The 25,584-nt window shown below is 43.4% G+C and overlaps 1 protein-coding gene across 3 annotated transcripts in view; it reads left to right on the forward strand.

Annotated features, from left to right (window-relative positions):
• Positions 1 to 25,584, forward strand: part of ATP8A2 (ATPase phospholipid transporting 8A2) — a 3,773,191-nt gene that overhangs the window by 2,916,805 nt on the left and 830,802 nt on the right. For all 3 annotated transcript variants that reach the window (XR_011284127.1, XM_069639892.1, XM_069639893.1), the window contains exons 31-32: positions 14,251 to 14,312; positions 14,421 to 14,477. Coding sequence is in view for 2 of the 3 variants with exons in the window: in XM_069639892.1 (XP_069495993.1) it covers positions 14,251 to 14,312; positions 14,421 to 14,477 (119 nt within the window). In the remaining variant the exon portion in view is untranslated. The remainder of the gene's footprint in view (positions 1 to 14,250; positions 14,313 to 14,420; positions 14,478 to 25,584) is intronic.

Raw genomic sequence — 25,584 nt, forward strand, 5'->3', positions numbered from 1 at the left:
ATTTCACTGTTGTGCACAAGATCACTATTTCTTATCTGCCAACCTGCCCCAAGTAAATTGACTAATAATACAATACTTCATAATTCGGGGTACTGTTGAGCCAACAGGATGGCTGGAAATTGAAACAGCTTTGTGTCCATTGAATATCCAGCTTATGTAATCCTGTGAAAAGTGGATAATCTGGCCATCTAACGTGACGTCAGCAACACAATCTATGTAAAGTGGTGAATCTTCCAATTTTCATCACCTTCCTACATGGGCCCTAGAGAACTCATATTTCTAATTATGGAGCTATATCCAGTACACCACCTGGCCCCCAAATCGGGGCATTTGCTGCTTACCATTCCTCATCGCTGGTGCTCTGGAATAGTAGCGTCCCCTGACTGCTAAGGCATTGATGTTTGCTCCGGCCCAGGTAGGTGCTTTGGGTGCTGCTGTGTGCCAGTGACTAGGACTGCTGGGCCGGTGAGTCTATCCGCACTTCACTCCCTCAGCCCGTCTGTACTCTTTTACTAGCCCAGGGTGGTGTTTTGAAGTTTGTTGAGCCTTCGCCCTCCCCCACTTCCCCTGGCCATGTGTGCATAGTAGTTTGCAGAACCAGCACTCCACTATTGTAGCATGCAGCTGGGGTCTACCTGCAGTGTTTGTGTGTATAGCCATTTTCTGCTTAGGCCTCCTTGTGTGCTGGGACACCAGGGTGCTGCTTCGCCTGAGTTGCACTCATATGGGGACACATTCAGTTCTGAGGGTGTGAGCGGCGGGATTCCACTTGATAAAAGCGTGTATGAACATCCCCACCAGCTGTACACTCTGATTGCCAGAGGGACACGCATGCGATACATACAGCCACAATCCTAACATGCATCTTCGGTGCAACCACCCCTCTCTAATTTGACAACATTTGTGCCATTGATGTATCTATAGAATAGTGTTTGAACTATAGAATGGAATACTATTAGTCCCTCTGCACAATCTGCCCTGCTTTTTCTTTACTACTGACACTTACTGACTGGCAGGGTGTTCCACTCATACTTTCCGCAAGCATGAATAATATCAGGAAGCATAACAAGATGGATGGACTCAGCAAAGCCCACCAGAGTGCACTGCTCATAGATCAGAATCTATATTGTCAGATCCTCCAGTATCCTCCACTTATGTCGAATAAGGCCAGTGATATTCCATTTCAGAATCCTTAAAGCAAGTATAGACAACATTGGTAAACAATGTGGACACCCTTACATGCTGGGTTGAGGGATCTGGTGCCCATGTGAAGAAACTGTGCAACCATATGGCAACTGCAGATCAAGGCATTAGAGATACACCAGCTCTCTCAACTGCAGATTGATATGGCGTGACTGCAGGCTAATCTCAAAGGAATTACGAAAAAAGAAGCCATTGAGGAGTGCTCACGCCCCCAACAACATACAGGTCTTGGGCCTACCATACTCAACACGGGTACATAAAATGGATCCTTTCATAGAGAACCTCTTTCTTGAGATCCTCGCGTGTTGCAGCTTTTCCTGGTCAAGCATGCTTACTGAACTCCTCGATCTAGACACCGACAGGGACAGTAGTGGCATGAATCTTCAACTACTGCAATGGGGACGGTCTACTGTGAACAAAAAGAGCAAAAGGAGGACTTTGTATGGATCATTGATCCCCTCTCTCTCTTCTTAGCCCTTCAGTGCAGGATGCAAGAAACGGTCACTGCATAGATATGCAACATCTTCATACTATCCACCTCCAGAGAAAGAAACACTGATATGATCAATGTGGCAGTGTCTGTATTTGTATCTCAATCACATGTTGGTTGATGCTTTTTTACGACTCTCTGTGCGTACACTGCATTACCATTCTTTGTACCTATCAGCCAGCTAGCTGATGTAGTTGGATTTCTCTCAGACTTGCTGTCTATGCATTGCTGCAGGGTTTGAATGCTATGTTCATTGGGTTGGGTAATTTATCGGCCAGGTAGGTTTTCTGGTGTGAGTGGTTCAGGGTGGAGAGTTGGGAAAGGTTCTATCTTTTGATGTTATTTCACTACTCTTGAGTTGTGGCTAACTCAACTGTAAAGCTGGTACCGTTTGCCTCTTGCCCTGGATGTCTTAAGGGGATACTCAAAAACATTATTACCCATTATGATACTACCACACGTCCCTGACTATCAACCTAAATATCATGACCTGAAATGTCAAGGGCATAATGTGTAATTATAAATTATGACAGGTTGTAACGTATGCGAATCGACACAACATCAATATTGTAATGATCCAAGAAACCCACATTTTTAAGGACAATCATCTTCCAACAGCCCCTGGCTGGGATATACACAAATAGGGTTCCACATACCGTTCTAATGCTAGAGGGATGGCTTCCTTCATACACTGCACACTACAATTTAGACTTACAATCTCAATTGCAGATGAGGAGGAAGATGCATGTTGATTGCTGCCTAGAGTGTATATAGATACTCTTATTTTTGATTCTCTCAATTTGTTTAACATCTATACAGCCCATCTTCACAAATAAGTTGTACAGGAAATAGTGGGGGCAGGAGACTTCATTTTTGTTTTTTTATTTTATTTACTGGCATGTGGTTTATTTCAAAACTTTGCCAATGACAAGCTTGCACTTGTAACATGTAGAAATAGTAAATCAGATAATAGGTACCTTTTTGGTAAGTTCTGTTAGGTCTTTCTGCAGATGTTTGAGCAGCCATTTGGATTCCTTAAGTCAAGTCTTTTCTGGACTCAGGATGTCTCGTGTTTCTGTCCGAAAAATCTCATGTAACGTTTTTCCCAGTGTGAAGATTGTTTTTGGGTTTTCAGTTTCGCATAATTTGAGCCACCATTCATCCATATCTTTTATTCGACTATTGTTCACAATCGGTCCTAGATATTTTGTTCTTGTTGGGTCTGGTTGATTGCATGTGAGCACCAGGTGTTTCAATGAATCGTTTTCTTTGTAGCATAGTCAACATGATTGATTGTTTGTGTTAATTTGTTTCTGATGAATTAGTAGTTCTTTTGTTTTGAACAGATTTAGTCTGAATCGCATGAATGTCATTCTATAATCTGGGCTTGGGAACTTGGTTAAATAGCTTGGTATTTTGTTTAAGGCTTTGACTTCCGTCTTAACATGGGATTGCATCTAGATCTTTGTTCTGTCATCTTCTGTTCTAATCCAATCGTGTTCCCAATATTTCTTTTTGGCTGCATCTGGATTATTAACGAGAAGCTCGTGCCTGATGCTCGCGTTGGAAAGCAAGCTGGCGCAGCATTTGGACCCAGCTTGGATAACAAAGTCAGTTTGATTAGCCTCTTCTCTTCTTAAGATGAGATAATGTGTGGTCCGGACGTTCACCATAAGGCATTCCGCTCTACAGCGACTAATAGAGATCATAAACCAAGTTCGTGTCAATTGTATGGGCGTGCTTTGTGGTAGGTGTAACATTTTTTTTGCAGGAGTGCCCTTCGATCGTACACCAGATTTCGTATGTCAAACATAGTGCAGTTTCAGCTCCGTAGATGACTATTGGGCAGACTTTCTGTTTGTAAAAGCTGAGTACTGGGATTAATGAGAATTGACAAAATTTGCGATGTATAATTTGGCCTTGGGTTGTGAGCGCTCGTATCTTTGCTTTTAAGGCCATATGTTGGTAGATGTCGTTTTTACTTGAGTTGATGGTTACACCTAAATATTTGGCTGTTGGCGCTTGAAGCAAAGGTTGATTAGCTAAATACCATTGGAATTTTTTATTTACTCTTTTTCCTTTTGTAGATTCGAACACTAGGATTGTTGTTTTTTCGCTGTTTATTCTGAGGCTGTTTTGTATTGTGTAAGTGTTAAGAAGCTGTAGTTTTCTTTGTAAACCGATTTCTGTTTGATCTAATAGAATTAAATAATCTGCATAGACGAGTCTTCCAAGCCTAGGCCCATTAATCTTTGGGGAAGAGAAAATGATGACTGTTCTTGTATAGTATGGGCCATGTCTGATATGACGAGTTTGAACAGCTCAGATGCCAAGGGGCATCCTTGCTTTAGACCTCTAGTTGTCTTTATTTTTTCAGTTAATAGTCCATCTTGATGTAGTCATATTTTGATTGTAGTATTTCTATAGAGTGTCATTATTTGTTCCAAGATGTTTAAAGGACATTTTCATTTGCGCAGCTTTGACCATAGTAGCGTCCGGTCGACATTGTTGAACGCTTGTACAAAGTCTATTAGTGCAATATATGTTTTTTTATTTGTAGAGGTCTTTAATCTTTAAGATGTTTAGAAGACATAGATTTAGTGAGCACCCCACTCCTCTTACGAATCCACATTGGCGATCGTCTGTGTGGCCTGAGATTTTACTCCACTGTTTGAGACGGCCCAGTAGCAGCGAGGCGTATATTTTCCCAAACACGTCTAACAATGCTGTCGGACGATAGTTTTTGGTATCGTCTCTAGAAACTTTTTTGAAGATTGGTATGATGACTGAGGTTTTCCACGATAAGGGAAACATTTTTGCGATGGATATTGTGTCAAAGAGGGATTGACAAAAATGATCCCACTCATCAGGTGCCTTCTTTAGTATGAAGTTGGTGAGACCATCAGGGCCGAGGGCATGTGAGGTACTTAATTTCATAATCAATGCAAGAATTTCAATGTTAGTTGTTTGGAGATTCCAATCTTTTATAGGAGCATCTGTTTGCTTGTGTTTTTTCCCATTATCGTTCTTTAGTTCCATAGAAGTCTGAAGATGTTGTGACTCAAGTGTTTGTTATGATGTTTCATTATACAGGTCTGAGTAGAACTTGGTCCATGTATTACTTGATATTGGATTTCCGGTAAGTGCTGTAGTGGATTCATTGAGTGTTGTCCATGTAGCTTTTGTGTTTTTATTCAATATTATCTCCATCGTTCTTTCTGAGTCCTGTTGTAGTTGTATGTTTTTGGGCAAATCAGACAGTTTTTATGTTTTTGTTTTAACTTGGTTATGATGGGATGTTTTGTGCTGATGGATCCTTTCTACAATCTCTAGATTGTGTTTCTTAGAATGAATTTCCTTTGCTTAACCTGCGCCAGTCTGCCACGTGTTTGTGTTTGAGATTGGGTTTCGTCCATTTGTTAGATTTTTGTTTGAACATTTTTAGCAGCGGGACGTAATTACATCGGAGGTCTCTGTTTAATAATACAGCATTTTCATATTTTTCCCAGAGTCTATTCACACCATCGCTGGTTCTATATAGTCGATTTCTGCCGGCGTTGATATTTACTCAAAGTTGATATTTTTCCTCCAGGATGATGTGAGGCCAGTTCATTGTGAGGGTGAGTATTTTATGGTCACTTTTCGGAGTTTCCATGGCTACTAGGTGTTCTACTCGATTTGCTAAATTTCTTGTTACAAAAAAGTAATCAATGGTCGAGCTTACAAGGCCATTCGACCAGGTAGTTGCTGCAGGAAGATCTCCTCTCATGTTGCCATTTAGCTTGTGGAGATTGCTTATAGCCAGTTCACTTGTTTTTAGTTCTCCTCTAGCTGTTTTCAAATTAGAGTTGGTAGTTGGTTTCCTTTGCTTGTTCTTGTTGTGGTTTCTTGCGAGGCAATTGGCATTGAAGTCCCCACAGAGGATAATTTGGGGATTGTCGAATATTGCTAATCAATCGTCGAGATTTGATATCAAAGTCTCAATAAGCTTTTCCGTTGTCCAATCAGCTGGGTTCCAGTATATGTTCATTAAAATTAATGTTGCAGCGAGGTTAGCCTTTGGACTGGTGAGTTTTAAGGTTGCAATTTGCATGTTCCTGTTTGGGTTTTTGATTGAGAGAATAGTGTAACTAATAGTTTTTTTTTAGCATAATTAGAAGGCCAGATGAGGGGCATCCTGTGCTTCTTTTCCGGGCAGGATTTCGGATTGTTTCACAACCTTTTGCTAATGGTTTGTCAGTCATCCACGTTTCTTGGAAACATGGTACGTCAAAAGAATTCTATGTGTTCGTGTAACTGTTGAATAAATGATCATTACCCCTTGTGTTCCAGGAGCCGATTACGAAATTCTTCTTTGCCAGGATTATCTCGTTCTAGGCTGACTTTGTTGTATTGATCGCTCCTGCCAACCAGCCACAATTTCTGGCTTTTAGGTTTGATTTCCTTGTATGATTCTGTGTAGAGATTGTACTTGTTGTTCTGCCAGTGTCATGAGGCTGTAAGGTTATTTGTAGGTCAGTTTTCTCATACCGATGGTCGATTGTAAGCAATTGTATTGCCTCTGGTTTTATCAATGAAAATCACTTGTCTGATTTTGTGGTTGCTTCACTTGCTCTTTTGTTTTTATTTGTTTCAGTGAATTTGGTTCATTAGGTGAGATTTGCTGGCTTTGATGTAACTGATCACTTATATCGAATCCAAGTGGCCAAAGTTCTTTTGCACATTTCAATAATAGTTGAGTGACCGGTCTAGAGTTGATCTTTATAGATGCTGGGTCATGTTTGAACAGTATAGGAAATGCTACTGCTTGGATGTCTCTCGAGTCAATTGATCTTAAGGCAGGCACAAGATCAAATAATTTAAGAATATTTGTTCGGCACATTTTTAGGCTATCATTTCAGGACTCAATCCTTTGTAAGTATAGTTTAGTTGACTTTTCCTCTGTGTCTCCGTGGGTCATACCTTCGATCACTTTAGTTCTAAAACCTGAGGGGAAGGTTTCTCTTTGTGTGTTATAAATAGAGCCAATATTCTGCAATGGTGAATGTAATGTTGTTTTGTATGTCAGAAAGGATTGCCTCTTTTGTCTATTTAGATTACTGATGCCTGCTGATGGTGTTGTATACATGTTTACTGACTCTAGAATTATGGTTTGGTTGTTTTTTTTTTTTACTTTTGTCTCGACAGTTTGATTTTGGTTTTTCCACTCACACAGTAGTTTGCATCTGTCAGTTAAGGTGAAAAAGATAGGGAATGATTCATGTGGTATCATGTGTGAGTCTTTGTCTGTGGTGTGTGTTGAGACAATTTCTTGCATTTGAGGGTCCAAAGCATCGTCAAATTGCTGATCATCCATGCTGTAAACTGAAAGGTCCAAGAGGGCTTGAGTCAAAGCTGAGACTCGGTCTTGACTGGCTCAATGCAGTCATTTGATGAGTCTACTGGAACTTTTTTTGTTGTTTCAGTGCTTTGCTTTTTGCTGACTTGCTGGGTAGTGTGTTACTGGGATCTACTTCCATAGATGATTTGTCTATGCCGGGACACGGTTTGGAGCCTTTAAGGTTCAGAATAAAGCTCTTCGTGTTGCTTAAACTAGACAGTTTTTTATTTTTTTTTTATTTGAATTTTTTCTTTGATCTGTTGGTGTTTATGTCCGATCTTTTGTTTTTGCTCATCCTTTTTCTGGCCTTTCTTGTCAGGAAAATCTCATAATTTGACCTGTTAAGTTTCCATCCGCACTTATTGTTTGATCTGCAGTTTCTATTGAGTCAACATTCTGAGTCAGATCAAGTATAGGCATTGTGGGGTTTTGATACATTTGGATGTTCTTGATCATCATTTGGTTTGGATGATGTCTGTTTCCTTGTCGGTGTGACATTTTCATGCAAGGTTTGGGTCACTTTGTTTTGTGTTTCACAAGGCTATAGTTGTAGTGGTAGGTTGTTAGTGGACACTATCATAGTTTTGTATTGAGCTTGATCGATTCCAATGTTCCGTGGATTATTTGGGGGGCATGTGCCCCTCTTAAGGATTTCTTTAGCAGGTTCTAGCTGTATCTCTTTGTTTATTCCAGATTCCGTCACATGTTCAAACAGTAGTTTTTGCAATAAAGCTTGAGTCGAAGCGTCCTTGTCATGTTGTTTCTCAAGTCCACTAACGACATGTTCAATGTACTGTAATTTCGTGTTTGCCATAGCCATTAAAGTTCCCTGATCTCTATGTGTTTCATGTAGTGTCTCATAGAGTTTGGTGAAGGGGACCAACACTATTGAGAACGCTGATGGGATAATTGCTGTAGTTGACTGATCGTCTGTTCTGAAAGTACAGCTTTGGTTTCTCCTAGCTTCTCTTTTTCATTTGTCAAACGTTTTTTTATTATACTATGATCAGGATGATCTGAATGTTGCATTTCAAATGTTTTTTTTATTATACTATGATCAGGTTGATCTGAATGTTGCATTTGTGACGTGAGATTCATGGTGGTGGTCACAAGTTGTCTGCCGTCTTCAGTTTGATATGAGGTTGGTGTAATAGGTTTCAATCCAGTTGTCCCAACAGTGTGCCTTTGAGTTTGCAGTTTTGTTAACAGAGTTCTGTTGTCCGTCTCCAGTGAGTGCTGTTTGTGATGTTCTAGTTCTGTGGTGCATACTGTTTTCAAGTTGTACCATCATGTGAGCAATTTCTTGAATTAAGAGTGAATTCTCTAGGTTGAGGCTTTTAGCTGTCTCGTTGGATATGCCTTGACAACAATCCTTTTCTTTGGAGAGTACAGTGGTAGAATGTTGAGCTCTCGAATATCTGAGGTGCAGCATCTTTTTGAGGAATTGAGATCGAGTCTCTGAGCTGTAATGCTTTTGGCACAGGGATTAAAATCAGTGCTTCATTGTGAGGGTCTGTGAGTGAGTTTTGAGAAATCATACCAAATTTTGCACTTAACTCGTGACGTTGTTTATTCAGCAAGTGAGTTTCTCTTTGTTGTAGTATACTGGCTTGCCCTGTTCTGGACCGCTGTTTTTGCGGGGAGCAATTCGAAGGATCAATATGCACATTCATGATTATGATGTGAGAATACTCTTGGTCCTTGTTGTTGTCAGTTTGTTTTGTCAAATCCATTTGTCTGATCCATAAAGTCGATGAATATCAAGTCAGATATTCGTTTTTTAACATGTTGTAAAGAATCTGAATTGTCTTCAGCTGTGTTGTCAATTACCGGACTTGTCTTCGCTAATATGGATCGAAGTATATATGGTGTCATATTGTCAACGATGTCCGAGTTCGGTGTGTGCAGATATCGGCTCTCAGGATCCGTACTGCTCTTACTGGTCAGCTTTTCTTTTCTTCAATTTGCTGGTAGTCATTTGTTCTGGGCTACTTGATTGCATCGCTGATGCATAGGGGCATGCGTCGTTTGCCAAGGCGCTTGGAGTAGATGTAGATGTAGGTAGTTTCTGTTGTCACCATGTGTCTCTGAGTGTAGTTCTGCCATCAACTCTATTTCGAGATTTCGGGGGACTCTCAGAATCATGGAGGTTGGGTAGGCTAGTCAGACCGTGTTTGTGAATCGTTGCCTGCACTTGGTGGTCTGTTCCTGAATGACATTGTGGCTCACACTCTTGTGGGTTCTGCAAGCCACCTGTCATATGTTTTATGTTTGTGTCAGTATCAAGTGTGTTGTGATTTCATTGATGATTTATAGGATCAGAGTCAAAATCACCAGCTTTTTCTTTTATTTTTCCTTCCACAAGTTCCAGTTTGTTCGTACTGGTTCTGGTGCTCACATGCTGGACTCTGGGTGGGGCAGGGGGGCAAGCTCACGGTTGTCAGTTGGTGTATTGTCGTAAGTGGAAGGGAACGTGGGGCCGACGTTCCATTGGGAAACAAGGGTTTCAAAAGGGGGGAGCGCAACGGGGATCGCTCAAGAGTTCCACCAGTAAGCACTAGCGGCGAGCAAACAATGTCTCGTGATTTGGTTTCGTCGAGCGGGGTAAGCTGATCACAGGCATTTACAGGGAGAGCGGTCTTGTTACACATTGCATGCATCCTGCTCCCTCTAACCTGTGTGTCTTGCAGCTTCTTACTCCGTTCTAAGGTGGGATTGAATCCAGCTATTTCTTCCTCTGGTTAGCAATTCGATCGTGGTGTAATGATGAGTTTCTTCTGGTGACGGGTCTTCAGCACACTTGCCGCCAGACTTGCAGATGGACTGCAAAAAGACTGCACTCTAAGTCCGCACTACGCATCCTGCTTCGTGTTGAGGTGGTCTTTTTAAAGGTGTAAGTCTCCTCCTCTCACCTGTAAAGCAATGGTAAAAAGACTTTTAGCACTTCCAAAAGAAATAGGGGGACTGCAGAAAGACTGCACTCTACGTCCACACTCCGCATCCCGCTTTGCGTTGAGGTGGACTTTTTAAAGGTGTAAGGCTCCTCCTCTCACCTCACAATTAAATGGCAAGTAGCAACATCTGTGTTTATGGGTAGATACGTCCGCTGGGGCAGTGTCAAGCTCATGCAACTTCAATTGTGTGTTGTGTCTAGGCCTAGATGGACTGGATGATTTAGAAGGCATTGCCTAACGCAGCTATCAGGTTGGATAAATTAGCTGAATGACACACACTTTATGACACATGCTTCAATTTTCAATTCTTGGCTAGAAAGCACACTTATCATTCGCACATCCACTCGGCCTTCTCCCGCATTGACTACATCATGGCAACTTATCTGCTTCTTAATGCAACCATGACATGCAGGATTCTCCCCAAATATCTCTCTAGCTACGCACTGGTTTTATTAAAGGAACAACTCCCATTGCAGGCTAAGCAATGTTTTCCCTGGAGATTCAAGCACAATTTCCTAACCATCTCAATAGGGTGTGGCTGCAGAGATGTCCCTATTTTTTGGGACAAACAAAGGGACGGTGTCAGTTGCCCCTACATTATGAGAGATATTTTTAATATATATCGGAATCATCAGTTTAAGAATCTTAAGGCCATGTGGCAGTCGCTTATGCTGGCCTCCCTGCACATATACAAACTTGGTTTATCATAAGGAATGGGTGAATGGAGGCATCGCTGGGATTAAGGATGAACAAGGTCTGTTATCAGGGCTAGAGTGGATAGAAGTGATGTATTCAAGAAATACTACAGCTTTATTTACACTTCTAAGCTGGCAAAACCAGGGCAGACATACCTCAATGTCTTAATCAAGTAGCCTTGGCCTGCCTGAGACAACCACAAGGGGAAGTGTTAAAAGCATCAAGAACTCTGGAAGCAATTAAACAAGTCATAAAAACCATATCAGGCCACAGTTATGATGGCCTAAGATCAGAATTATTTCAATAGTACAGTGAAGAGACTGCCAAGCATCCATTTGAAATGTATCAAACCACCCAACAAGCAGGCTATCTTTCTGATTCCCTTGGGAGGGTCTTGCTCAAAATAAATGAGCCATCTCCCAAGTGTGCCTCTAACATGTTCCTATCATTATTCAGCACTAATAAAAGAAACATCTAAACGGCTTTGACATTGACTTGTTCCTCTAATGCCATGTCTTGAAGTACAAGAACATGTTGGATTTGTTCAGGTCCTTCTATGCAAAGTAACCTTCTCAGCTGTTATCTTTCTTTTACAATATCATTCCTGATCTTCCAAGAGTGACTGCCACCTTCGATGTGGAGAAGGCCCTAGGCTCTGTTGAACGGCCTTTTCTTTTCGAGGTGCTTTGAGACCTACACTTCTTGGAATGGATACAACTACAGTGCAGCAACTTCAAAGCAGCAGTTGCGATGAATAGAATTCAATCTGAGCTCTTTTTCCTGTCAAAGGGTTCCAGGCATGGGTTTCCATTATTCTCACTTCTCTCCCCCCCCGTCCATAAAACCCATTCTGTATATAAAACCCATAAATCAAAATATACCTCTGATAGTCGAAGATATCAAATAATTCAGCAAACTATCTTTCGCATCACTTGGAATAAGTTAGAGCTCCTGCTGCTGACATCTGTGTTGGAGGGGATGGGGGAAAGCTTGGGTTTCACATGGAGAATGGATACCATGAAATGTCAGAATTGTGATATCAACTGATAAATACGCAATTTATTTAGGAAATGATATCAAGACCCTAGAAATAATTGAAATGCAGATAGAGCCAATAGATTCATATGCCTCTGTCTCTTATAACTGGGATCTCCCTGGTTACGATGGTTATTGTTCCCATAATGTTGTATATATTTATAAAGACAACCGTTCAGTTATTTGCCACGGGACAAAGTGGGATCGCCTTTAAGGACTAATGTTTAAACTTAGTATGGGCATCTAAAAAATGTAGGATTGCCTGTGATATTTCAGTCCGGCCGTTTGAACAAGGTGCTCTAGCTGTGGTAGGTCTTAAGTTATAGTTTCTGATTGTAACAACGCATTATGAGATCTGGTGGTTGACCTGGAGACATGAGTTCTCACATGCAACAATTGAAAGGGAAGCCTCACATTCCACAGTTGTAATGTCCTTGCTTTTGGCCATCAGCAGATATCCATGCTTATAAATACAAACAGTACACATCATCAAGGGACCTGGCAAAATTAGTGTGCTGCTTCGTCACAGTCTTCATAATGCTTCCTCTTTATGATAGCCCTTTATCACAGTCCTTCTCCCTTTTCACAGTCCTGCTTCATCATCACAGACCTTCTCTTTCATTAGTCCTTCATCATCATAGTTCTTCACCATAAACTTTCTTAATTACCATCCTAAGTCACAGGCCTTTGTTACAGTCATTCTCCTTTATCACATTCCTTGGTCACAGTCCTTCTTTCATTACAGTTCATCTTTCATCATAGTCATTCTCTTTTGTTACCATCCTTTTCCTTTCTGACTCTTCTTCTCCTTCATCACAGCCCTTTGCCTTTTTCACTGTCCTTATCATTACAGTTCCCCCCTTCCTCACAGTCCTTTTCCCCTGCTAGTCCTTTTTCATCACCATCCTTCTCCTTCATCATAGTCCTTTGTCACTGTCCATATTTTTAGTCCTTCATCAGAGTCCTTCTTCAGCAACGTCCTACTTTGCCACATCCTTCATCGCAGCCCTTCTTTTGAAACAGTCCTTCTCCTTCATCATAATCCTTCAACACCATCATTCTCCTTCCTCACAGTGCTTCTCATTTGCCACATTCCTCATCCTTTTCTGCTGTTCTTATCCTTTGTCATGGTTCTTAGGCTTTGTCACAGTCCTTCTTATTCATCATTGTCCTTGTTTACAGTCTTCTTTTGTGTGTCCTTCTCCTTTGTCACAGTCCTCCCCAATATCACAGCCCATCTACTTCATCCTCACAACCTCCTGCATTAGCACAGTCCTTCTCTCAATCACAGTCCGTCTCCTTGATTGCAGTCCTCCGCCACAGTCCCTCCCCTACGTCACATTCCTTCTACTTTGTCACAATCCCTCTCCTACTACACAATCTTTATCCTTCATCCACATCATCACAGCCCTTCTACTGCATCCTCGCAGTCCTACTTCGGCACAGCCCCTCTCTTTTGTCAAAGTCTTTTATCCTTTGTCCCTGGACTACTTCTTCATCACATTCCTTCGCCTTCATCATAATCTTCCTCTGGCACTGTCCTTTTTGTAGTCACTGTTGTTCTCCTTCATCACAGTCCTCCTCCTCCTTCATATTCCTCCTCCTTCCTCACAGTCTTTCTCCTTTCTTAATGTCATTCTTCTGTCTGTCCTTGTTCATCACAGTCCTTCTTCATAGTCCTTCTTTATCATAATCCGTATTTGTCTTGCCTGTCCTCATCCTTCATCATAGGCCTCCTTTACAGTCCTCTTTCTTCAGTTGTTCTCCTTCATCACACAAGTTTGCCACATTCCATCTAATTTGAACAGTCTTTCACTACATTCCATCCTCGCAGTCCTCTTTCATTATCACAGTCCTTCTACTTCACCCACAAAGTCCTCCTCCTTCATTATAGTCCCTCATCAAAGTCCTTCCCTTACATCACATTCTTTCTCTGTCACAATCCTTTTCCTGCATCACAATCCTTCTCCTTCACCACAATCCTTTGTAACATTCCTTCTCCTTCCTCATCAATGTCCTTCTCCTTCGTCATTACAGATTCCTCCTTTGGCACAGTCCACCTTCGGCACAGTCCTTCTCCATCTATTCTCATAATCATTCATTCACACATCCTTTCTTGCTCTTACACTCATCAAACCTTGCTGTCATATTCATTCATACACCCTCCTGGACCCTCACTCCCCTCCTCCATCTTCCTTAGTTGCCTGCGTGCATTCACTAAGAATATATTTTCACCATAAAGCAGTCAAACCTATTGGCATTGTCAATGCCTGTCAATTATATGTATGGCACGTTTTAAGCAATCAGAAAACAAGACATCACCGCTTGCTGAATGCTAGAATTTTTTGTAAACAAAATCTTTTAAAAACCTTGCCGTAAAAAAGTTAAAAACACAATGTACTGTAGTATATGAAATTGATTTATAGTATGTTCCATAGTTGTGCAAGTTCGAATGACAGTATTATAAATACTTTACCAACCTTATTTTCCAGATGCAGTTTTTACAAATGGACAGGTCACAGACTACTTATTTGTTGGAAACATTGTTTACACTGTAAGTGGTCTGCGTTTGTACTCAGTTTATTTTTGTTCAGTATGGGTCTAATTGTCTAATAATACTGAATTTGATACTTTTCCTCTCCCTTCTCTTTCATTTTTGCAGTATGTTGTGGTTACTGTTTGTTTGAAAGCTGGGCTGGAAACCACTGCCTGGACAAAAGTAAGTATTCTTCTGGTTTTGTTCCATAATTGTTAAAACATTTCAATTTCAGAGCATTTCTTATGTCAATAAAGAGCCTAAATCATGAGCTTAGATGTGCAGATGAGTCGAGTATCTCAGCAATTAGAAGGATTTTCCCCAGAGTTAAAAAAATGGGAAAATCTTTGGAGGGAAGTGAAGTCATGCTCGTGTTTAGCTGTGAATGTAATTGCTTTTGAAAGGTGCTGAATGAGGGGTGTGCAGGCTCCAGGGCCGGGATCCAAGATCTTTCAGCAGGCAGCAGAAAACGCAGATAATGGCTTTTTGTAACCCTTTCTGCATGGCCACATAGCTGTGCAACCATATTTATCCCAATCATACCCTGAATTAAAAGAAACATGCAGTAGACTCTTTCCATTTTAGCAGTAGTGTGTAACAAGCTCGGGAAGAAAACTTCATCTTAAAATGGCCGCTGCCCCAGAGTTGTCTGCAAAATGTCTCGACACATTGACCAGAAAAAGTCATAAGAATTCTGGGAGATGATTTCAACTAATGGCGTTCCAATTTTAAGAGGTGTCTGAATGCACAGAAAACCAGAATCATATGCCAAATAAAATGATGCTATGCTCTAACAGAAATCACATTGCATTACATTACTTATCATTGAATAAGAAGGTGAGGTTGTGGTCTAAAATATAGCTAACGGTCTCTCCTTATTGCTGTTCATCTATGGCCATCTCTTCCCGAGGAACATTATACAATGTATATTGTAGCCCAGTTCTCAGATTTTGATATTTCCTGTATAATGTTGGATGCATTCTGGGATTTATAGTTTACCCAGTCAGCTTCTGCCCCTTGATGCAGTAATGATGCCTGGACCAGCACGTGAATACCATGGAAAGGGTACTCTGCTGCAAACCCACCTGTGATGAATTGGCTTGAATTTGCAGGAGTACAAGGATAGGATAAGTATAAGCTAAAACACCCAATCATAAAGGTTAAACAGGCACAGTCAAGAGATACTCCTCCTTTGCCTTTTGTTACAACGTGGGCCGCGTGAGGGCTATACTCTTAAAAGGGGCGTGAATGTGGTTCAGTAGCAGCCCAAAACAGCGTAGTAGAACAGTCCAAAATAAAGGAATGTCCAATCAGGGGTCTATGAAAATATATGCTTTAAGTAGACACAGCAAGCACAATGCTAACTAGAAAACACTGTAAAAACCCACCACTGTAGAAGGAACACAGAATATGCACAGATAGAATAGATGCAGCACACTGGGTGATGAGACATGAGTACAAAGGCATTCAAAAAACCACAATGTTCAAAAGGATATTTCTTCAAGTTGGAAGAAGGGATACAAATGACCCAACCAGCCTCTACGGCCCAAAGATGGACTAGGGGGCAGTTTCAGTTAAATACCTTTTGCAATTGTCTGGGGTTTGGCAACATTGAAAAAAGGTTTCTCTGAGTCGGCCACAGTTCCGTTTCAGGTCGCAGATGCGGCAGTCGCGGTGGCCCAGTGTCAAGCAGGCTTTGAGGTGGGGTCGAACAGAAGGGGAGCTATGGTCTCAGAACATCTACTCGAGCTGTGCAGATTGGGGGGCTACCAGGTCTAGTTCAGCGGTCAAGGATTGACAGTGCTCAAGCTGGTACCAAGATGCATAGCCGAGCCACTTCCATGCGATAACTCAGAAGTCGTGGTTCGGGTCACACCAGGGTCGGGTAAGTTGAATCACAGGAGCAGAGGTGGAGACGCTTGCGTTTCGGATGGCAGCTTGAGCCAGGCAGGGCAGTGGTACTTTGTAGTTCGAGCTGGGGCAATGCCGCGCTTTTGCTTGCACAGTGCGGCTGCAAACAAGGTCAAACAGCAGATGGCGGTTCCTGGAACAATGGATGCCAAGGGGTAGTGTCGGCGGGTCCTGCTGGATCACTCGGTGTTGCAGCACATTTGAATCATGGTTTGGAGCGGGTCATCATCAACAACAGGGATCCCAGCTATTCTGGCTTCCAGGTGCTGTATGTCCCACTCCAGGGACTTGAGGGCCAATGTAGGTGCGCTTCCCGGGCTCCCAAACATGGGGGAGGCTGGCACACACCTTCAGGCGTCATGCAGCACAGTAATGTCCTAAACACATGGTTGCTCGCAGAGAAGCGGGCATATGGTGCAGCATGAGTGTGCACCCCCAGTGGTCTCTGGGGTGGTTAAAGGACAGAGCTTTATTCTGCCTTTGGAACACCTGCCTCCACCTCACAACTGGAGGAATTTAGAGAGGACAGCTCTCCGAGCAGGGTCCAACAAAATCTTCAAGATGGTTCAAGATGAGTCCAGATGATTCAAAGAAGTGGTGGGAGTCCACTTCCTCTATATTCAAAGGTCCCCAGGTGATTGCACTAAAGCTAGCCTGCTTGGGGGGTACAGTCCCTGCTCTTCAAATGAGTGGACTTCGCCCTTATGATGTCACACCCAAAGTTCTTTGCTTGAGAGTGTTGGGATGCACGTTTCATGTCCCAATGTAGGGAAGAGGTTCACATTGGGCACGTCATATCAGAACAATGGTGTGGCTAGGTTAGACACAATGTTGATGCGATGTTGCAATTTAACATCTGTTCAGTGTAGGTAAATGGATTGTGAACATTTTTACGATAAGTGCTACTTTGTGTTTAGTTTGGATACATTTTCGATTTGCATCGCATAGCAATATAATAGAAGTGGTGGGGGCACAAAGTAATTGTGCAATGTACAACATGTAGTGCTTTTAGTGGGAAGCGAGGAGCTTTATGCATGCGAGAAAGAGAAGTGAGGGGAAAGCCACTTGAGGGGTGCGGTAGTCCTGAACAGTGTACATGTGGGATTCGATAATGGTTCTGGGATTTATGGGGAATATGGGGATTGTTGCGATTACATGGAAATATCGCAGATCACTGCTCCCCCATAGCTGAGTCTGTGTAGGTCGTGGACAGTTAGACTTATTGGAATGCAGAAGGCGTAAACATGGCATGCCACCGCGTCAGTGATAAGATGGTTATTGTTTGATAAAAAACATGTTTTTTTTATTTCACTCACGTACTGGGTTAAATGTTTCATACCGAATGGGACAAGTCATCAATTGAATTGTTTTTAGATAATAAGGCAGTTATGTTTAGAATGTCTTGACTAATTATGGGAAGAAAGCATGTGGGGGAGGGGATTGTGTTTTGTGCATGTGTTCAATGGGGTTTGACAACATAGGGGAATTCGATTTCCTTGCACAGGGTTATCCAATGGGATTTTGAGGGATGATGACCTTGTAACAGAATATGTGTGACTATGTAAATTGTTCAAATGCGTATAAAAGCTGCAACTTTGTTGAGCACTGGAAGGAACTGTTAGTTTTCAGCTTCAGAGGGCTGACTAATCCCTTGTGGCCGACAGCATGCAATAAACTTGCTTTTCTAACAAAGTGCATTTACTCTCCGTTGGAGCTGTTTTTTTCTCATTGGATTTTGAAGTCACATTCCTACAAGAGCAAGTGGAGGGGATAGGAAAAAGAAAGAGAGACATAGAGAATCAAGATGGCAAGAACCATCGAAACACTGTACAGTCCCCTCTCTGGCTATACTTGGCCACCCCCCCTTTGTCAATAGGATCAAAGGCCTTTAGAAATTCATCACCCTGGTGTAAGGCCTGGCTCTCTGTGAATGGGTGTGCCTCTTGGTTTCTGCTCCCAGGTCAGCATCCTGTGGAGTGGCTGTCCCAAGAAAAGTGTGGTTCCTGCCCTTACAAAGGAACCAAGAGAGGCACCACACCAGACTACCTTCTTGCTAATAGGGCAGATCCCTGCCTGTCTGGGGAAATACACAAAATCCTTCCACAACTGAATTGGGACTGACAGATTTGCAATATCACTTTGATGGGGCTGGGATAACTCTGAGAGATGCTGGCCACCATACCCTAACCCAGGTATGGCTTATATCTACAGTGCGTGCCACCAGGACATCTTCAGGGTTGTGTAGTTTTTGGAACAGGGGTGCATATATCAAATGAAGCCCCTGCACTGAAGAGAATTAGTTGTTATTGCAGCTGTCAAGAGATCAACTCTGGCCACTGAACCTGCTCTGTGCCACTGGTAATGCAGGTGCTGCAAATCAGCATACTGATGCTGCAAGGCATACATTTGGTGGTGAACCAGAAGGAGGACTGTGAATCTCTTCTCCCCTGTGGCTCGGTGTGAGGCTAGGGGGAAATGAACCTGCTAAGCAAGGCCCTTCCTAGGGGTCTGGGCAAGTTGTACTTCACTGGGAGTGACGCCTCTCTTAGGGACAAGGACTCCAGAATGGAACTCCCTGTCCAAACCACCTTATCTACATATATGAATATAGAAAAGACTTGTATCTCCTGCAACCACAGTAATTTACAAAGATCCTTCTTTATCTCTATCTTAGCTGCAGCCAATGCTGAATACAACCTGAATGCCATGTTGAACAAATAAGGACACCATTCAAATTGTTTCTGTGATGTGTAAGAAGGGGACAGACTGTAAAGCAAAGAGAGACTCATGCGGAGGCAATGGCACTGCTACACAAAGGAGAGCCTCTGCAGTATTGGAAGGGTGGAGCCACGCTGGGCCAAGGAGAAAACGGAACCAAGAAGGGTGAGCAAAATGCTAACTGAATGCATATGGGTATGCATTCTATCTGACCTAGAAGCTCCGGTTGGAACTGGAGCGGAGATGGAAAGATACCATGCAAATGGATTGTGTCCTCCCACGTATTCCTCATCTTAGATATCTTGTCTCCCAGCTTTGCTGTTTCAGAATTTTTTTTTCACCAGAGGGCGCTGTGTTCGAGGCCGTGGAGTCGTCCCTCGAGGGCCGCCGTTGAGCATCAACGTCATCCGCTGTATAAAGGGCTCGAGTTGCGCCTGTTCCCTCAGTTACGTTTTTACGAGCACTGCTTCGTGGCACAGAACGGCGCATCAGGTTTTTTCTTGACGATGTCCTCGTCATCTACTCCAACCACAGCCAAGACGGGTTTCAAAAAATGTCTGAAGTGTGGTAGGAAAATGTCAATCGAAATTGCCTTTGGTGTCTCAGCCCCAACCATCGGGTTGACAAATGTGGTTCCTGTCAGGCCATGTCCAATAAGGCTCTTAGGCAACGGAAAGGTAAGCTGGCAGTGGGGGAGGAATCTTATAGGTCTTCGAAAAGACAAAAAGATTCTGGAAACTCTCACCAGGGGTTGAGGAGGTTGAGGTCCAAGAGTCGCTCAAGGAAATCCTCTTCACCCAAGATATCAAAAAGGGACATCAAAGGTCTTCATCCTCCTCGTCTGAGATAAGGGTGACTTATCCTTCCAAGCACGATTCCCCTGAAAAATGGGAGGCCTTTAGGGCTTTGATGCTTAAAATCTTCGAGAAAGTGGCCCAGACCCCTCAAAAAAGTGACAGAGGGAGATGAAAGACCAGGCACACGAGATCCGACAAACAGTCGAGGGTGTCATCAGGGGAACGTTCTCTGACACTTCATGTAAAGGCAAAACCACTGGTGCATAAATCGGGGGGTAACGGAATCGACGTTGAAGTCAAAATCAGACTCTACACTGTCCACGACGATAACGTCGAAGTCGCAATGAAAATGGCGTTGATACCTTCGACAGTGACGAAGCCTACTTCGGCGGCATCAAAGCCTCCTTCAAAGACGTTGAAGCCAGCGTCCATACCATCAACGCCTTTATCGAAGCATTCCTTAATACCGATGCCAAAGTCGACGCCATTGTCCAAGCCTAAGTCGGTGCCACCCCCTTTACCAGAAAAGGTTTTCCAGCCTCAACCCAGGGAGGAACTTTTCAGATCTATGACATCTATTTTTGAAGAGCAGTCCTCTGAAGAGGATGTAACTTCAGCTGGAGTTAGATTTGGAGCCAGAGAGTTTCCAGAAGAGTTAGTAGACCTGAATACCAAGATGATAGATCTTTATGATTGTCTTCAAAATGCCAGTGGCCTAGACACTTCCCCTGGAGTGGAATTTGGGAAACCAGACCCTGCATATCACGCAGATCCTGGGTATAGGAATCTCATGGGAAGGGTTGTTGCTTTCATGGGTTGGAAAGCAGCTTCCCCAGGTTTCGAGCAGGATTATATGCCTGATATACTGACTGAGGGACCTCAAAAAGACCCTGTCCTCCCTTTCCATAAGGCACTGCAAAAATGGGTGATGGCAAATTGGGATACGCCTGATTCGGGTTCGGCAGTAAATAAAAAATGTGTGCAAAATACAGACCACCTTCATCAGATCCTGAATATCTATCTAAACATCCCTCTCCTGAAAGTTTAGTGGTACAAGATGCAACCTCCACTAAGCAGTCCGCTTACTCTTCAATACCACCAGATAGGGAGGATAAAAAAGTTGATGCTTCGGCCCGGAAAGTCTTTTCTTCGGGCAGCATGGCCCTTAAATCGGCAAATGTAACTTGCACTTTGGCAAGATTTACATACACCCTGTGGGACTATATGACATCAGCAGCTAATCACATCCCGGAGGGTGAAGACCGGAATGGTTTCCTGGCGATAGTGAAAAATGGGAAAGAGGCTATGGAGGAATGCCTCCAGTCAGGACTGGACACTGTTGATAGTGTAAGCAGGTCCATGGCATCTAGCACGGTACTACGCAGATTTGCATGGCTGAGAAAATATGGCTTTGCACCTGATATGCAGTCCAGATTACTCAATATGCCCTTTGACGGCTTGAGGTTGTTTGGCAGCAAGGCGGATGAAAGCTTGGAGAAGCTGCAGACCTCGAAAGCGGCAGCAAAATCACTCAGCGCCGCTATAAGACAGCCTCAACAACACTTGTACGCAGGGTCATCTTCATGGAGGAGTCGTCCTTTTCATTTCTACTCCTCTTTTGGAAGAGGGAAGGGGCAGGCCAGTCAAAGAGGCCAACAGAGAAAACCATTTTGTGGTGGAAAGGGTAGAGGTGCTAGATCAGCCCCAGCAGCGGCTAATACATTCTCAGCCACTGCTGCAGCCGCTGCAAAGCCACTTTGAGGTCTTCAGCCGCAAGACCTCAGTGGGAGGCATAATCACCCGGTAGCTGAACGAATGGTGGGACATTACGTCAGATGCCTGAGTGCTAGAGATTGTGACCCATGGTTACTGCCTTCCTTTTCATCAAAGACCTCAAGATCATCCACCAGGAGCCAACTCTGCAGAAATTCCATACCCGCTCCTCATGCAAAAGATTTCAACCCTGCTAGAGAAAGGTGCAATAGAACAGGTACCTGTAGCGCAAAGGAACAAGGGTTGGTACTCCCCTTATTTTCTCATTCCCCAAAAAGGACGGAGGATTGAGACCCATCTTGGACTTAAGACATTTTAACAAATTCCTCAGGAAGGACAAGGACAAGTACAAGATGGTGACCCCTTCTCAGATCCTTCAGGCTCTTCAGCTTCAGGACTGGCTGGTTTCATTGGACCTTCAGGATGCTTATTTTCATGTGCCAATCCATCTCAAGCACAGAAAGTACCTGAGGTTCGCGGTTGGCGGTTCTCACTCTCAGTTTTGGATTCTGCCATTTGGGCTGACTTCGACCCAAGGGTTTTTACCAAGCTGATGGCGGTAGTGGCAGGAGAGGGGGGATTCACGTATACCCTTACCTGGATGATTGGCTAATCAGGGCAAGTTGACCCGAACGAGCCCAGGAACATCTGGCCATGACCTGCCACTTCTTGCACAGACTGGGCTTCTCCCTCAATTACAAGAAGTCACAAATGATTCCAAGCCAAAGACTCCAATTCATCGGAGCAGTCCTAGATACTGCCTCGGGGAAAGCCTCGCCTCCTGAGGAGAGAGCTCACCACATTCTGCAGATGGTAACAATGTTTCAAAATGCCCAAAATCTGCCGGCATTCGATTTTCTAAGGTTGCTAGGCCTCATGGCATCCTGCATTTTTCTGGTGCCAGAGGCCAGATTGAGGATGAGATCCCTTCAATGGGCCCTTAGGACTCAATGGTCCCAATTTCCGGGGGAGATTTCCGATCTTCTGCGAGTCCCGGCCAGTGCTCAAGATCTTCTATGGTGGGCTTACAAGGAAAATATCTTCAAGGGAGAACGTTTTTGACAACCATAGCCAGATATAAAAGTACTGACGGACGCCTCCCTCGCGGGGTGGGAAGCCCACACCAACGATCTGAAAATCAGCGGTCGTTGGTCTCCATCGGAGTCCAAACTACACATCAACCTTTTGGAGCTGAGGGCAATCAGACTAGCGCTGAAGGCCTTTTTGCCCTCTGCACAGGGATAGAATGTCCTGATAATGACGGACTGCTAATAATCCACTGCTAAGCCTTAGCGGCACTGAAACCACTGTAATATTTGTAGATAGAAACCCTGTTAATATTTCTGTTAATGTAATTTTTATGTCTGTATATATGCATTTCTGTAACTTTGTACAAATTGCGCCCTGATGCCCCCGGGCCTGATAGTCTGCGCGTTATAAATAAACAAATACAAACACAGTGGCCATGTACTACCTCAACAAGAGAGGAGGCGTAGGATCACTACCACTTTGCAGAGAGGCAATGCAGCTCTGATTCTAGGCAATGCTGGAAGGAATCTCTCTATCTACAGTTCACCTAGCCGGAGAGCAGAACACGGCAGCGGACGCTCTGAGCAGGCAGAGCAGTCTCTCACGAGTGGGAACTAGCTCAGGAAGTCCTTCAAGAGATCTTTGCCCTTTGGGGAACCTCTCAAGTGGATCTGTTTGTGACCAGTTTCATCAGGAAATGCGAACTGTACTGCTCAAGGGAATTTCCTCCAAGAGGAGCTCTAGGGGACGTGTTCGTGGTGGACTGGGTATTTCCAAACCTTCTGGGCATGTCCATCTGCCCTTCAATATGTCTTCCACAAAGAGCATCTTCTCTCGCAAGAGCAAGGTCGGGTTCTCCGTCCAGAGGTCATGACACTCAGCCTTCACGCATGGTTTCTGAGAGGCTGAGATATAAGGATTGGGACCTCCGGGATGATGTAATGGAGATCTTGCTTTCAACCAGATGGCCAGCAACTAAATCCTTGTATCGGTGTCGTTGGAACAAATTCAGTAACTGGTAAGGGATAAAAATGTGGATCAATTTTTATGTAATACAGTACTTTCTTTCCTCTTACACTTAGCCAATTTGGGGCTCCAAGTTGGTACTATAAAAGGATATTTGGCAGCGCTATCTATCTTTAAGCGCTCCTCAGAAGACGTGTCCTATTTTAAAATGCCCTTGGTCATTCAATTCTTGAAAGGGCTGACAAATGTGTACCCTCCAACACCTTTTCAGATGCCCATCTGGGATTTGAATTTAGTCTTAAAATGTCTTATGTGTGCGCCTTTCAAACCCCTTCATTCTTGCCCATTAAGACTTCTCACTCAAAAAACAATTTTGTTAGTGGCTATAATGTCAGCCTGCAGGCTGAATGAGTTGCAGGCACTCTCTTGTAAGCCTCCTCACACCATTTTCCATAGGGACAAAGTTATTCTAAAAGTCAAACCATCCTTCTTGCCTAAGATAATCTCTGATTTACATCTGTCACAGAAAATCATTTTACCTTCTTTTTACCCTCCTCCACATGCTAGTAAGGAGGAGGAAAGATTGCGGACTGGACCCAAAAAGGGCTCTCAGTTTCTATATTTCTAGACTGGTAAATTTTTGACAATGTGGCCAACTATTTGTTGGGTGTACTGGACACAAATTGGGCCTGGGAGTGTCTAAGCAAACTCTATGCAGATGGATAATTCTAGCAATCTCGGAGTGCTATAAATTGGCTCGGTAAGAGCCTCCACAGGGGATAAAGGCTCATTCATCCAGGGGCATGGTAACTTCCACTGCTCTTCAGAGGGGTGTCCCAGTGCAGGATATTTGTATTGCGGCCACCTGGTCGTCAATGCACACTTTTGTGAAGCATTACTGCTTGGGCTCTACATCATATCAAGGATGACTCTTTGCAAAAGATGTCCTTCATTCAGTCCATGATTGAAATTTTTGGTACTTACTGCTTTGGGAGCCTATCTAAGATGAGGAATATGTGGGAGGACACAATTTATTCGAAGAACAACTTACTTACCAACTGTAACGTTCTTTCGATTGGATGTTCCTCCCACGTATTCCTCTTCGACCCTCCCAACCTACACCTCCGTACAGTTTTCGTCAATTGCACTCAAACTTCCTTAAGAGCCTTAGGACTTAAAAACCTGATCAACTGATGCAACCGTGAATACCGTAAAAACAGAACTGATATAACGGGCGCGGCTCAAGACCTTAATACAGCAGATGACGTTGACGCTCGACGGTGGCCCTCGAGGGTCTACGACTCTGCGGCCTCTAACACAGCGCCCTCTGGTGAAAAATGTTTTCCGAAGCAGCAAAGCTGGGAGACAAGATATCTAAGATGAGGACTACGTGGGAGCTTGTCAACATCCAATCGAAAGAACGTTACAGTTGGTAAGTAACTTATTAGTCTTAGCTGGTGGCATGACCAAGCAGAACCTGTGGTGGCCCCGGGAGGCTGAGAACAGACTCAGAGACAAGATTGTATGAGGGAGTCCAGATCCCCAAGCTGTCTGCACATCAGACAGTCTGTAACTACAGAGATACATAGCCACGGGAAAAGGCAATAAGGTTATGGGAGCCTGAGAAACCCAACGGTAGACCTACCACTACAAGGTACGAAGATTGCGAATAAGAGCTGGGGAAAACATCCCGTTAATGAGAGCCTTAGAAAGCCAAGTGTGCAATCACCCTGTAAAAGGGGGAGTGAGAGTAATACGAACATTGTGAAAAATCGCTGGAAAAGCTATTCAGGTTACAGAAGCCTGAGAAACCTGAGAGTAAGAAAGCCCGATGAAAGGAGGACTGAGAAAAATACTAACACAATAATGGCTGGAAAAAAGCTATTTAACTTAAGGGAGCATGAGAAACCTGAGTGTGCAACTAACAAATGAGGGGGCGAAAGAAGGAGATATGAATAATTGAATTAAGACTAAGAAAGCCAGAAAGATTGTGAACAACCAGGGCGGACTACCATCCTATCCAAAATAACATGTGTGAAAGAAAATAAGCTGTCCATGTACTACGGAATGCCTCAAAATGGGAAAGGACAGAAGGG

The sequence above is a fragment of the Ambystoma mexicanum genome, chromosome 7q (assembly GCF_040938575.1).
Source record: "Ambystoma mexicanum isolate Mex_15411 chromosome 7q, UKY_AmexF1_1, whole genome shotgun sequence".
Classification (NCBI taxonomy): Eukaryota; Metazoa; Chordata; class Amphibia; order Caudata; family Ambystomatidae; genus Ambystoma; species Ambystoma mexicanum.